The sequence below is a fragment of the Schistocerca piceifrons genome, chromosome 2 (assembly GCF_021461385.2).
Source record: "Schistocerca piceifrons isolate TAMUIC-IGC-003096 chromosome 2, iqSchPice1.1, whole genome shotgun sequence".
NCBI lineage: Eukaryota > Metazoa > Arthropoda > Insecta > Orthoptera > Acrididae > Schistocerca > Schistocerca piceifrons.
The window spans coordinates 876,967,773-876,980,562 of NC_060139.1; the positions used below are offsets into that span (position 1 = coordinate 876,967,773).

At 37.5% G+C, this 12,790-nt stretch overlaps 1 protein-coding gene across 1 annotated transcript in view; it reads right to left on the reverse strand.

The window, feature by feature from the left end:
* Positions 1–5,477: 5,477 nt before the first annotated feature.
* The window catches only part of LOC124777705 (dehydrogenase/reductase SDR family member 11-like), a 64,353-nt gene continuing 57,040 nt past the window's right edge, over positions 5,478–12,790 (reverse strand). Inside the window, exons 5-6 of the mRNA XM_047253200.1 lie at positions 5,900–6,049; positions 5,478–5,590 (exon numbers count right to left, since the gene is read on the reverse strand). Coding sequence (XP_047109156.1) covers positions 5,534–5,590; positions 5,900–6,049 — 207 coding nt within the window. The 3' untranslated portion in view covers positions 5,478–5,533. The remainder of the gene's footprint in view (positions 5,591–5,899; positions 6,050–12,790) is intronic.

A 12,790-nucleotide genomic window follows, 5' to 3' on the forward strand; every position in this document is an offset into this window, starting at 1 on the left:
CTGGCGCCAATCTTGTGTGAATGCTCTGAAAAGCTAATCATTTGCGTATCACAGCATCTTCATCCTGTTGGTTAAATTTCGCGTCTGTAGCACATCTTCGTGGTGTAGCAATTTTAATGGCCAGTAGTATAGTTCTAAGTTCTAGGGGACTGATGACCTCAGGTGTCGCCATAGTGCTCAGAACCATCACAAAAAACGTGGGTGAATGTTGTCCCTGAGTCCTCTATCCAGCGTTTTACATGAGTGTGTAACAATTTTGGAAGAGCTGAGATCCAAATTTGTCGTCGAGTGGTCAGACAATGGCAAACCATCACGTTCGAAAACCCTTAAGTACTGCGGTTACTGCAGGAGGGCCTGGTTTCTAAGGCATCATTATGTGAAGGCCTTTCCTTTTCGTGTGAAGATGCGTCGAACACGATTCGCCATATCACGCTTTTGTGTTTCTCCGTTATTACTATTCGGTGAGGCTTATAGAAGGCGTCGGCTCAGTTCTGTGGTCGGTCGGTTCGATGTGTTCGTTTTGGATGCAGTTTGACATTTGAGCCTCGTATGCGACACTAAGGGCGTCATTCTTCTCCAGACGTCACTGCAACGCAAGGGAACGTTTCTCGGCGTTACTGAGGTTATTTGGAAGAATGACTTTCGATTTTCGTGGAAGACAGACTGTGTATTTCGTTGATCCTCGACAGAATAGAAAGCGTGAAATTTCTCGTTGGTGTTCTGAATCTTTCGCACTCATTTTACGACCTTGATCGTCGCATATCGCTATTATCCCAAAAGACCCTGACTGTGTTGTTAAACGCTTGGTTGCGTGGCAGGTTGGCGAGGTTAACGGGCTTAACCGATTTCGCTAAGAATCCAAACGATTTTAGAACGTATAAAGGCTAGAGATATGCATGGCACTCCATGGGAAGATTATCATATTCTTCTGCCAAGTCGGCCAGTTGAAAATTAGTAATGTGTTTCGTTTAAAATTCTTGAGGTATGGCGGATAGGTTGAAAAGGCATCAAAACTCTCAATCGCAGTAACATCATTATGAGCATGGCTCCATGAGCTTCTCAGGGTCAGTCAGACAAAACGTCAAGTGTGTGTGTGTGTGTGTGATGTAGAAAATGAAGACTCAAATGTATCGATGGTTAGTGGATGATTTCCAGTGACTTCTAGTTTTAAGTAATCAATCAACAATCTACTGATAAAACTAGACTGGTTGCCTCGTCTAGAATGCAGCATGTGAGTCTACATACTCTGGCGGGTCCCATTACTGCATGCATAAACAGATGAGTCAACATTTTGAACATAATAATATACTCACCTCCTCACAGTATGGTTTCAGATCTAGTCTTTCTACAGTCAAAGCAGTTGAGAATATGATAGCAAAAATATACAATTGTTTTGAAAATAAAGATATTATCTGTGCAACATTGTTGGACCTCAGGAAAGCTTTTGATATGGTCTCCCACAATATTCTAAAAGAAAAAAAACTCTACCGCTATGGAGTGAGAGAGAATGCTCTATGTATAATGCACTCACACTTGGACAATAGAAAACCGTTAGTTAAGGTAAATAATCAAGTGTCAGAATGTCTCTCAGTTGTAAAGGGTGTACCTCAAGGCTCTGTTCTTGGACCTATCCTTTTCATTATTTATATAAATGATTTACCTGCAGTTGTATCATGTGATGCAGTGCTATATGCTGATGACACAACACTTATCACATGTGTTACCAATCTTGAAAATGTGCAACACAGCATTGCAGTGGCAATGGAGAGGTGCACTACTTGGTTTGAGGCAAATGTACTGCAGAAGAATGATAGTAAAACTGAAGCTATTGTATTCAACCTTAATGCTCCCAGTCATTGTAACAAAACAGTAAAATTATTAGGATTTAATATAGATCATAAGCTCAGCTGGGATATTCACATGGGGAACATATGTGGCAAATTGGCAAGTGCCATATATCTACTGTGCGAGCTGAGGAGCAGTGTCAGTAAAGAACTTGTGTGGTATGCATATTTTGCATTCTTCCATTCGCACCTGAGTTATGGAACACTATTATGGGGCAATTCCGTAGGCTCAAAATTAGTATTTCAATGGCAAAAGAAAGCCATAAGGTGCATAGTAGAACTTAGCCCACACGAATAATGTCGAGATTAGTTTAAAAAACTAAATATAATGACAGTGCCTGGCCTGTACATTTACAACTGCCTTGTCGTCGTTAAAGTGAATCTGAGTAAATTTGACTTAATGAGAACAGTTCATGACCATAATATAAGAAGTGGACATACAATTAATATGTGATATGCTAGGCTTGCAAAGACACATAACAGCTACAAACATCTTGGTGCTGTCTACTTCAACAAATTACCTGAAAATGCCTACACAGTGCCAGTAAATATATTTAAAACTAGTCTATCGAGATGAATCAAAAGTAAAGTAATTTACACTGCACAAGAGTTCCTTGAGTATGTGACAAATGACCCACTTTCCTTATGAGAATGAACTATAAATTAACTGCAAACTATACATATGCCACACTGTGCAACTATTTTATTACTGTTTCATGTACTTATTGTTAATTATCTGTTTGATTATTTATTTCTCATTCACTGAACTATGTAATTCATTCATCCTGTAATTGATCTATTAGGAAACTTCTTGTTGGTATTTACATTTGCACAAATATGTATTGCATCCAACCTGGATTATTATATTGTAGTTAATAACATTTGTCTTGTCGAAGTTTATATTGTTAGTATTATTATTATTATTATTATTATTATTATTATTATTATTATTATTATTATTATGTAAACACTGACGACACCAATCGCATGTAAATATGCTCAACAGTGGAATAAAACATTTGTATTTGTATTACATACAAGCAGCCCGCCTGAATTTATGTGTATCTTAGGTATCCAATGTTCACATTGCTGACAGAAATTTTTTCGGATGGAGTAACTGGCGAAATAGAATGTTCGGTATTTGTATAGACTGACGTTTGATAACGTTTCTTGCAAAAGCGTCAAGGAAAAGAAAACACCTATTAATGGATGTCAAAATTTTGAAGCGGTCTTGAACAAGCTTGACTGCCTCCCAGTGACCACGCTGCTTGGAAAATACACAGTAGGTTCCTAACTCCAAAACTGATTTACATATTGTATCTCCTGACTTAGAGTGAGCACTGGGGCTTGCGTATCACGTGAAGTACCCTGGGAGTTTCCCTTCGAATGCTTTGTACCATCAGCCCTCCATTCACCTCATCTGACAAGAAATTTATTAGTTTCAGAATGTTTCCTTCAGACAATAGTACGCTTTTGATATGGATTGTCCAGCGTGAACATTTATCCTCTGGAAGGCACGAAGTATTTTAAGGACTAGCTCTCGACCATAAGATTCTACGCTCTCCCCTGGCGCCTATAGTGTTCGGATGCACCAATTACATTCAATAAATGATAAGTTCAGAGCTTTCAGGGAATCGGATGTTACCGGATGTTTCATGCATGTTGGCTTCCAGGTAATCAAGATGTACCTGAATAATTCTGGCCTTCCTCCTCAAGAGAGCCTCGAAGAAACACCTGATTATTGACAACTGACAAGTTTGAGTCTGCCTCAATGGAAGATTCAGACTGTTCCCAGAAGCGAGCCAAATGCTGAAGTTCTGGAGAATGACTCTAGTTAATCTGTGGTAGTCAAACACTGTTCAACAACTGTGCAGAAACCCCCAACATCACCCTAACAGACGTGACATCTGAAATTGCCCTTAGGATAGCTCGCTTTTCCGAGTTTGTGTAATCTTCTTACGCTGTCTCCTGCAGACAATTGCTAACATGTTCCACCTCACTGACAAAGGGGTAACGTCGGAATGCTGCGTTCCTCATCTACATTTTAGCTTGGAGAGACAATCTGTGTTTCAGTATTCATGGCCATGATCCGTGACAGTACTCTGCAGGCTTCTGTATTGACCTTCTCACTAGAGATAAGCTATGCTTGTCACAAATCAATTATCTCCTATGTTCTACTCAAGTATTACTTCAATTACTAGTACGTGGGCAGTAATGTAGTATGTTTCAGTAATCAATAAAGGCAAACACAATGCCACAATACGTGAATGACTTAGATGGAGGAAAGCACTGCACATTACGGGAGAAGAGATACTGCTGTGTAGTAAACCACATAGTCACTTGGAACTGGTGCATGCTCGCTCAGTATATCTTCGACATCCCTGTGATTCTGAAAATTCTCTCTTTGTTGTGGCCTTCCTATGTTTCACCACCAGAAAATGTTCAGGAACAGTTAGCGAATTTAAACATCAGATAAATGTACCTTTATTTGCACAAAGCATCTGTATCACAGAGATTACATAACATCTAATTGACAATTCACAGACATAAGGCAATGTGTAAGCATCATTTCAATGATTCTCCATATGGGGAAAGAGGATGTACAGTTTAACATGGAATCTGAATCATGTGCAGTTTCTAGTAACTCCTCTCATCACTGGGAGGTGAAGGATTGGTTGAAATGAAGACTGAAAAGTCTGTAGTTGGGCCAAGATTCTATCTCGCAACCTCTTGGTTTCCATGTACATGCTTTACTGCTTTTACGCCAAGACCAATAAATATATACATAATTCATCTACAGGTTTTGATGAGTAAGTTTGCAAGTATCAAAATATGTGACATAAATGGCCATATCTTTTGATTGCATTGCTTTAGGCTAAAATTATTTGCACCCCCAAGGTACCTTAGACCTTATTATTTGACAGGTTTCAATTTCATATCTCTATCCATTCTTGCCAAAAAGAGGTCTTCTGATTGTATTGACTTTGAAGCTTAAATTTTTTACACTGCCAAGGCCCATATAACTCAGTATTTCACATAAATTTCAACTTAATACCTCTACCCATTTCAGGGGAAAAGGGGTCTGAACAGACGGGTAGACAGAGGAAGACAGAGAACAAATAGTAAAAAATGTGATACAAACACAATTTTCAGATTTTTCCTTTATTTTTACCATGAAACCTTGCTTCTTGCCAAATCTTCTGAGTCTAGGTCAACAGGAAGTACCCTATAGGTTTTGATGAGTGTCTTTGTGAGTATCAAAATATGTGACATACATGGCCACATCTTTTGATTGCATTGACTTAGAAGATAAAATTTTTGACACCATCAAGGTATCATATACCTTAGAATGTAACACAAATTCCAACTTCATTCCTCTACCCATTCAAAATGGAATCTTAACAATTGGACTGACAGACAGACAGACAGAAGGACAAGAAAGTGATCCTATAAGGGTTCCATTTTTGTTGAATAAGGTATGGAACCCAAAAAGAGAACAACAGTATACACAGTGTGAAATACTATTTGTAAAATTGTATCTTCACTTTATCAATGAATTCAACTAAAGTGGAGGGACATTATGAGCAGAATTTCATATTAATTTTTTACATTCAGTTGTATATTTCCAGTTTTGTGGCTTCTTGTTGGTTATCAGTTCTATGAATGATCCTAAGTTTTGTTTTAATTCTTCACTGTGACTCAATTATTCTTCCCTGTCCAACATGCTGTATTACCAACATAGGAACCTAGAAAATAAGAATATAAAATATAGAACAAAATAGATAACTAATCAGTGACAGCACAGTAAAAATGTTAAAAATTGAAAAAATAACTATTAAAACTGTTTCTGAAACAAGAAAGGGCAGGCAATAACAATATACTAAATAGTACAATACATTAGCCCTTTCTAGAAGTGTTTGAATTATACACTCCTTGACTTCATTCTGGCTGAACAGACTGATTACAGAATGTGTACAGAATACCATTATCACTTATGGTCTTCCAAATTACTGTTTACTTAAATAAGAGATGCTGGATCATGAAAGATACCTTACCTCCAAAATAACAGGCTGTGAGAGTACATACACAACAGCATCTGCAATGTGTTCTGGTTGAAGATAGGAAAGTTTGGAATAAATCCTTTTCTTGTCAAGTATCTTCAGGTTATCCATTATCTCAGTTTTCACTAATCCAGGACATATTGACTGAAATAATGACAAATTAATTGCTCTCATAAAATTAATCATCAGTTTACTAAGGCAGCAAAGGTCTTATAAAAACAGTTATTATTTGAATGTATCTAACGAAGAAATAAAAATAAAGCCAGAGGTTGCCACTGGTGGGTAGGCTTGCATACCTCAGCAATGCAGATAGTTGTACCATAGGTGCAACCACAACAGAGGGGTTCTGTTGAGAGGCCAGACAAGCATAAGGTATCTGAAGTTGTTACAGAGCCAAAACTCCGGATGATTGACTGATCTGGCCTTCTAACATCAACCAAAATGGCCTTGCTGTGCTTGTACTGTGAATGGCTGAATTTTTCCCGAGGGCATGCAGCACTACTGTATAGTTCAAAGATGGTGGCATACTCCTGAATAACATATTCTGGAGGCAAAATAGTCCCTCATTTGGATCTCTTGGTGGAGACTACTTAGGAGGACATCGTCATCAGGAAAAACAAAACTGATGTTCTACAAATCAGAGGGTGGAATGTCAAATCCTTAATTGAGCAGGTAGGCAGAAAATTTAAAAAGAGAAATGGATAGGTTAAAGTCAGATTTAGTCAGATTTTGTGAATTTTGGTGGCAGGAGGAATGGGACTTCTGATCAGTTGAATACAGGGCTATAAGCACAAAATCAAAAGGGGTAATGCAGGAGTAGGTTTAATAATGAGTAAAAATTAAGAGCATGGATAAACTACTATGAACAGCATAGTGAATGCATTATTGTAGCCAAGGTAGACAAGAAGCCCACACCCGCCACAGTAGTACAAGTTTATATGCCAACTAGCTCTGCAGATGAGGAGGAGATAAGTAAATGTATGATGAGGTAAAAGAATTTATTCAGATAGTTAAGGGAGCCAAAAATTTAATAGTCGTGGGGGCTGGAATTCATTAGTAGGAAAAGGAAGAGAAGGAAAACTAGTAGTTGAATATGGACTGGGGGAAAGGAATGAAAGAGGAAGCTGCCTGGTACAATTTTGCACAGAGCATAATTTAATCACAGCTAATACTTGGTTTAAGAATCATGAGAGAAGGTTGTACATGTGGAAGAGACTTGGAGACACCGGAAGGTTTCAGATTGATTATATAATGGCTGGACAGAGATTTAAGAACGAGATTTTAAATTGTAAGGCATTTCTAGGGGCAGATGTGGACTCTGACCACAAGTTATTCGTTATGAACTGCAGATAAAAACTGAAGAAAATGAATAAAGGAAAAAAATTTCAGGAGATGGGATGTGGCTAAACTGAAAGAACCAGAGGTTGTAGAGCATTTCAGAGGAAGTCTTAGGGAACAATTGCCAGGAACAGAGAAAAGGAATACAGTAGAAGAAGAATGGGTAGCTTTGAGAGGTGAAATTGTAAAGGCAGCAGAGGATCAAGTCAGAAAAAATCCGAGGGTTAGTAGAAACAGTTGGGTAACACAAGAGGTATGGGATTTAATTGATGAGAGGAGAAAATATAAAAATGTAATAAATAAATTGGGCGAAAGGAATACAAATGTCTAAAAGATGAGATTGACAGGAAGTGCAAAATGGCTAATCAAGGATGGCTAAAGGACAAATGTAAGGATGTAGAAGCATATATCACTAGGGTTGAGATAGACACTGGCTACAGAAAAATTAAAGAGACCTTTAGAGAAAAGACAACCACCTGTATGAATATCAAGAGCTCAGATGGAAAACTAGTCCTAAGCAAAGAAGGGAAAGCAGAAAGTTGGAAGGAGTATATAGAGGGTCTATACAAGGAAGATGCACTTAGGGCTGTATTATAGAAATGGAAGAGGATGTAGAGGAAAACTGGGAGATATGATACTGAATGAAGAATTTGACAAAACACTGAAAGACTTAAGTTGAAACAAGGCCCCAAGAGTAGACAATATTCCATTAGAGCTACTGATAGCCTTGGGAGAGCCAGCTATTACAAAAATCTTCCATCAGGTGAGAAAGATGTATGAGACAGGTAAAATACCCTCAGACTTCAAGAAGAATATAATAACCACAATTCCAAAGAAAGCAAGTGCTGACAGGACTGTAAATTACTGAACTATCAGTTTAATAAGTCACGGCTGAAAAATACTAACATGAATACTTTACAGAAGAATGGAAAAACTCATAGAAGCCAACCTCAGGGAAGATGAGTTTGGATTTCAGAGAAATGTAGGAATACGCAAGGCAATACTGACCCTATGACCTTTCACAGAAGGCAAGTTATTGAAAGGCAAACCTATGTTTATAGCATTTGCAGACTCACATAAAGCTTGTGACATTGTTGACTGGAATATTCTTTTTCAAATTCTAAAGGTGGCAGTGGTGAAATACAGGGAGCAAAAGGATATTTACAATTTGTACAGAAACCAGATGACAAGTTATAAGAGTTGAGGGGCACAAAAGAGGAGCAGTGATGGTGAAGGAAGTGAGACAGGGTTGTAGCCTATCCCCAATGTCATTCAATCTGTATACTGAGCAAGCAGTAAAGGAAACAAAAGAAAAATTTGGAGTAGGAATTGAAGTCCAAGGAGAAGAAATAAAATTTTGAGGTTTTCCGATGACATTGCAAATTCATCAGAGACAGCAAAGGACTTGGAAAAGCAGTTGAACAGAATGGTCAATAACTTGAAAGAAGGATATAAGATGAATATCAACAATAGCAAAACAAGGATAATGGAATGTAGTCAAATTAAAGCTGGTGATGCGGAGTGAATTAGATTAGGAAATGGGACACTTAAAATAGTAAATGAGTTTTGTAATTTGGAGAGCAAAATAACTGATGATGATCAAAGTATGGAGGATATAAAATGTAGACTGGCAATGGAAAGAAAAGTATTTATGAGGAAGAGAAATTTGTTAATGCTCAGGATAGTTTTAAGTGTCAGGAAGTCCTTTCTGAAAGTATTTGTATGGAGTGTAGCCATGTATGGGAGTGAAACATAGATGATAAACAATTTAGACAGGAAGAAAATTGAAGCTTTTGAAATGTGGTGCTACAAAAGAATGTGGAAGATTAGATGGATAGACCACATAACTAATGAGTAGGTACTGAATAGAATTGGGAAGAAGAGAAATTTGTGGTACAACCTGACCAAAGGAAGGGATCAGTTGGTAGGACACACTCTGAGGCATCAAGGGATTACTAATTTAGTACTCGAGGCAGGCTTTTGGGGAAATATCATAGAGGGAGACAAAGAGATGAATACGGCAAGCAGATTCAGAGGGATGTAGGTTGTAGTAGTTACTCGGAGATGAAGAACTTGCACAGGATAGAGTAGCTTGGAGAACTGCAACAAACCAGTGTCTGGGCTGAAGACCACAACAACAATAACAACAACATTATAATGGTTGCCCTACTTTTACAACTGCTTCATCCTTTATAAAAACTATATCAACTTATATCCTACTAAATACAAAGTCAGCTTTATACATAATTCACTTCTGTGAATTTGGAAACTGTATTCCCATGCATTTAAAAGGTAACAGTATATTGTAAACCATTTTCTTTCTGTTCCAGCATATCCACAAATGCCGAAATGAAAAGCCGGCATGCTACAGCAGAGAAGGCAGTGCAGAAAGGGCAGCCAATGGTGCACGGCATTGTACCGCTCTGCACCAGACATGTCCCCTGCAGCAAGTGAATATATACGCAGCTCCTGCTAGCCTCAGCCACTTAGATCAGTCCAAGTCTGCAGCATGTTTAGTGCTTCACTATCAGACTATATTGTTTTCATGTCACCTTTCACTAGCAACATTTGCTATAGTCAAGTTAAGAATCGTTAATTTGCTTTTTGAAAATAAAGCTACTAATGTTATTTGATTGAATTTTTGCATAGCATTCCGAGAACACTGCATCCCGTAAGCACCCTATTAGCAACGTGTGGGCAAGACACCACACTTTCCTGCCATTCTCTTCCCTCTGAAGCACACATAAGCTAATTTCTAATGATTTCTGTATCTAAATGCATTAAAAACATGTGAAGGAAGCAGAGGCTCCATCCACCTATTTGATCTTCCTGTGTTCCACATTTAGCTGGAAGAAGGCAGAGACCCTGAATAAACTGGTGCAGAAACGCTGCCCAGCTGCCTCTGTGACCAGGTCTATTGCAGAAGTACTATGGCCTGATATACTGTAAGAAGTAATGGGAGTAATGTGTCAAATCCAGTCATTCAGGCAATGACAAAATGGCGGTAAGTTATAATTAGTATAGAGCTATTTCATAATAAACATTCCAGACATGGTCATAGGTGGAGAAGACTGTTAAGACTTTTTATTAACAAAAAGTTAAATACAATTTACATCTGTCTTCATGCAGCAAATATACTCAGAATATCAAACTGGCTATTACACACTCATGTATGCTTATTGTTAAGAACCCTCTTGACACTGTCAATACTATTGATATAAATGTACCACATTCCAACATGCCTCCTTACATTTATATTGCAATCAAATTACATCCAACATTTCTCAAAATTTTACAGATTTACTCGTGCACATGAATTTTGTTAAAGTGTCTGCTACATTGTTTTCTAAATCCATTGTGCTAATGTCAGTAATTCTGTTCCTGTAACATTCATTCTAAAAGTGGTAGTGTACTTCAACACATTTCAGCTTTTTGTAAAGTTACCATATTTAGCAATACCCTCTGCCCCTGAGTTGTCATCATATACTTTTAAAGATTCATCAGACTTTGCATCAAAATATCCAGAATCAACTTAATCTCAGTGACAGCTTCTGTCAGTGCTACTTATTCAGCAAAAGTAGAATATTTTGTAACACTTCCCTGTTTCTTACATTTCCAAAATATTACATTTCCAAAAATCTAATTACATGGCCTGGTGTATACTTATACTATATAACTCCCCAATTTGCATCTACAAAACAATCTTTGATGAATATTTTCAGTTCTTCCATATGTTAATTTCAGACCTTTTGGTAGGTACAAATATTTGGTTACTCACAAAGCATTGTAACAATTTTGAAATATACTCAAATGGGTTTTTTGTCAGTAATCTCTGTCTTGCTTATTACCCTATCTCCCACCTTTAAGAGCTCAGGTTTTCAAATCTCATCCAGTGCATTCTCCAACAATCAGCCTTTCCTTCTCATCCTATCTGGTAAGTCTCCCCTGATCAGAGTTCTGGGCAACTTTTCTGAACTCCACCTATTTCCTAAACCTGTCCATTTGTTTTCTTTCATCCCCCATCCTTTCCCTTCAATTCTTCTGCCAGAAGAAGAAACCACTGGCTAAGAAAGCTTGAACATTTCTCTAACCTTCATATATATTTTCTCCTGCCATTACTTGGTGAATAGATTTTTTATCTATTCAGTTGCATTATATTTTGTAAAAGTTAGACATTTAGAATCTGTACTAATTCAAAATAAAATTTTAGTTGCCACTGCTAACATACAAAATTGCAAATTATTTGGCTTCGAGAACTGAATGCTCCTGTTAGCTGCATGTTAAGTTGCAATGTTTATTATAAACAGGCACCTTTGTTAAAAATGATGATAGTTCTTATTCTCTTTTTTGATATCAAATTAATTGTCTCTTGTCAGTGTACATGCTAACTTGATCTGCAGCCCTGAAGTTCTCCTTTATGGAACATGATAAATGATTTAAATCAAACTAGCCCACATTATGAATGTCACCAGATTGAACTGCTGTGAACAATAATGTATTGAGGACAAAGGTCACAATCAACTATCATATATTTTTAACACTGATACAATATTATAAAGTATTGGATGGAATGTAAATATTGAAAGTAGTAAATGTATTCACTTACTGTATAGTTTAGACTTTACTAAATAAACACTGCCTTAAATTTAATAGAAATAAACTTTTGTCTTGTAATTAGTGATACACAGATATTTAACACATATTTTTCTTTTTGAGCTCACATGTTACAAATTTTAATTAAAAATTCATCTGCAGAATAGGAGTTGTCCAAAAGAAATGAGTTTAGTTTTCCCATGACACCCCTGGCCTCAGCATTCGCTAGCCTATACAGCTACATAGCCTTTTTCTCTTCTCTCCTCTCTCAATCTCCCTCCTCCCCCCCTTCCCCCCCCCCTTCCCTCCCTTCCCCCCCCCCCCCCCCCCCAAGCACAGCAACCCAATGATTCACCTCCCTATCCTGCCCCCACCATACTCCTGCACACTTCCTCAGGCAGCATTAGCATGTTCCCTCATGTCTATACTGCTATAAGTCTCCCTCTCCATCTCATGCCTCTTACTCGCCCAGCTACCCAGCTTGATTTCTGCTCATGTTAGATGCAGTTGCAGTCTGGCCTTAGTGCCTGGTAACAATGGCTATATGTGTGCCAGTTGTTGTTGTGTGAATGTGTGTGTTTTTTCTACTTCTGAAGAATGATTTTGTCCAAAAGCTGAAATACAGTATTTCTGTTACCTTTCTTCATTGTGACTCTTTGAGACTCAACATCTCCTCTATGTGGTGAGTTGCAATCTAACCTATCCATGTTGTTGTCAGAAATTAGTTTTATATTAGAATATGATTTAATATTATTAAAAATTAATATTATTGGGCAACTGATCAAAGAGTTCTGTGACTATATTCTTTTCTAAGCCACTGACAACTACAGCAATGAGTAATAAATGTTATTTTTTATTTTACTGTTGTATTACAGGATATTAATATTCTTGCTAAGTTTTGATGGATTATTTATGAAGAATTCCAGAAGCAAATATGTCTATTGTGAAGGACCA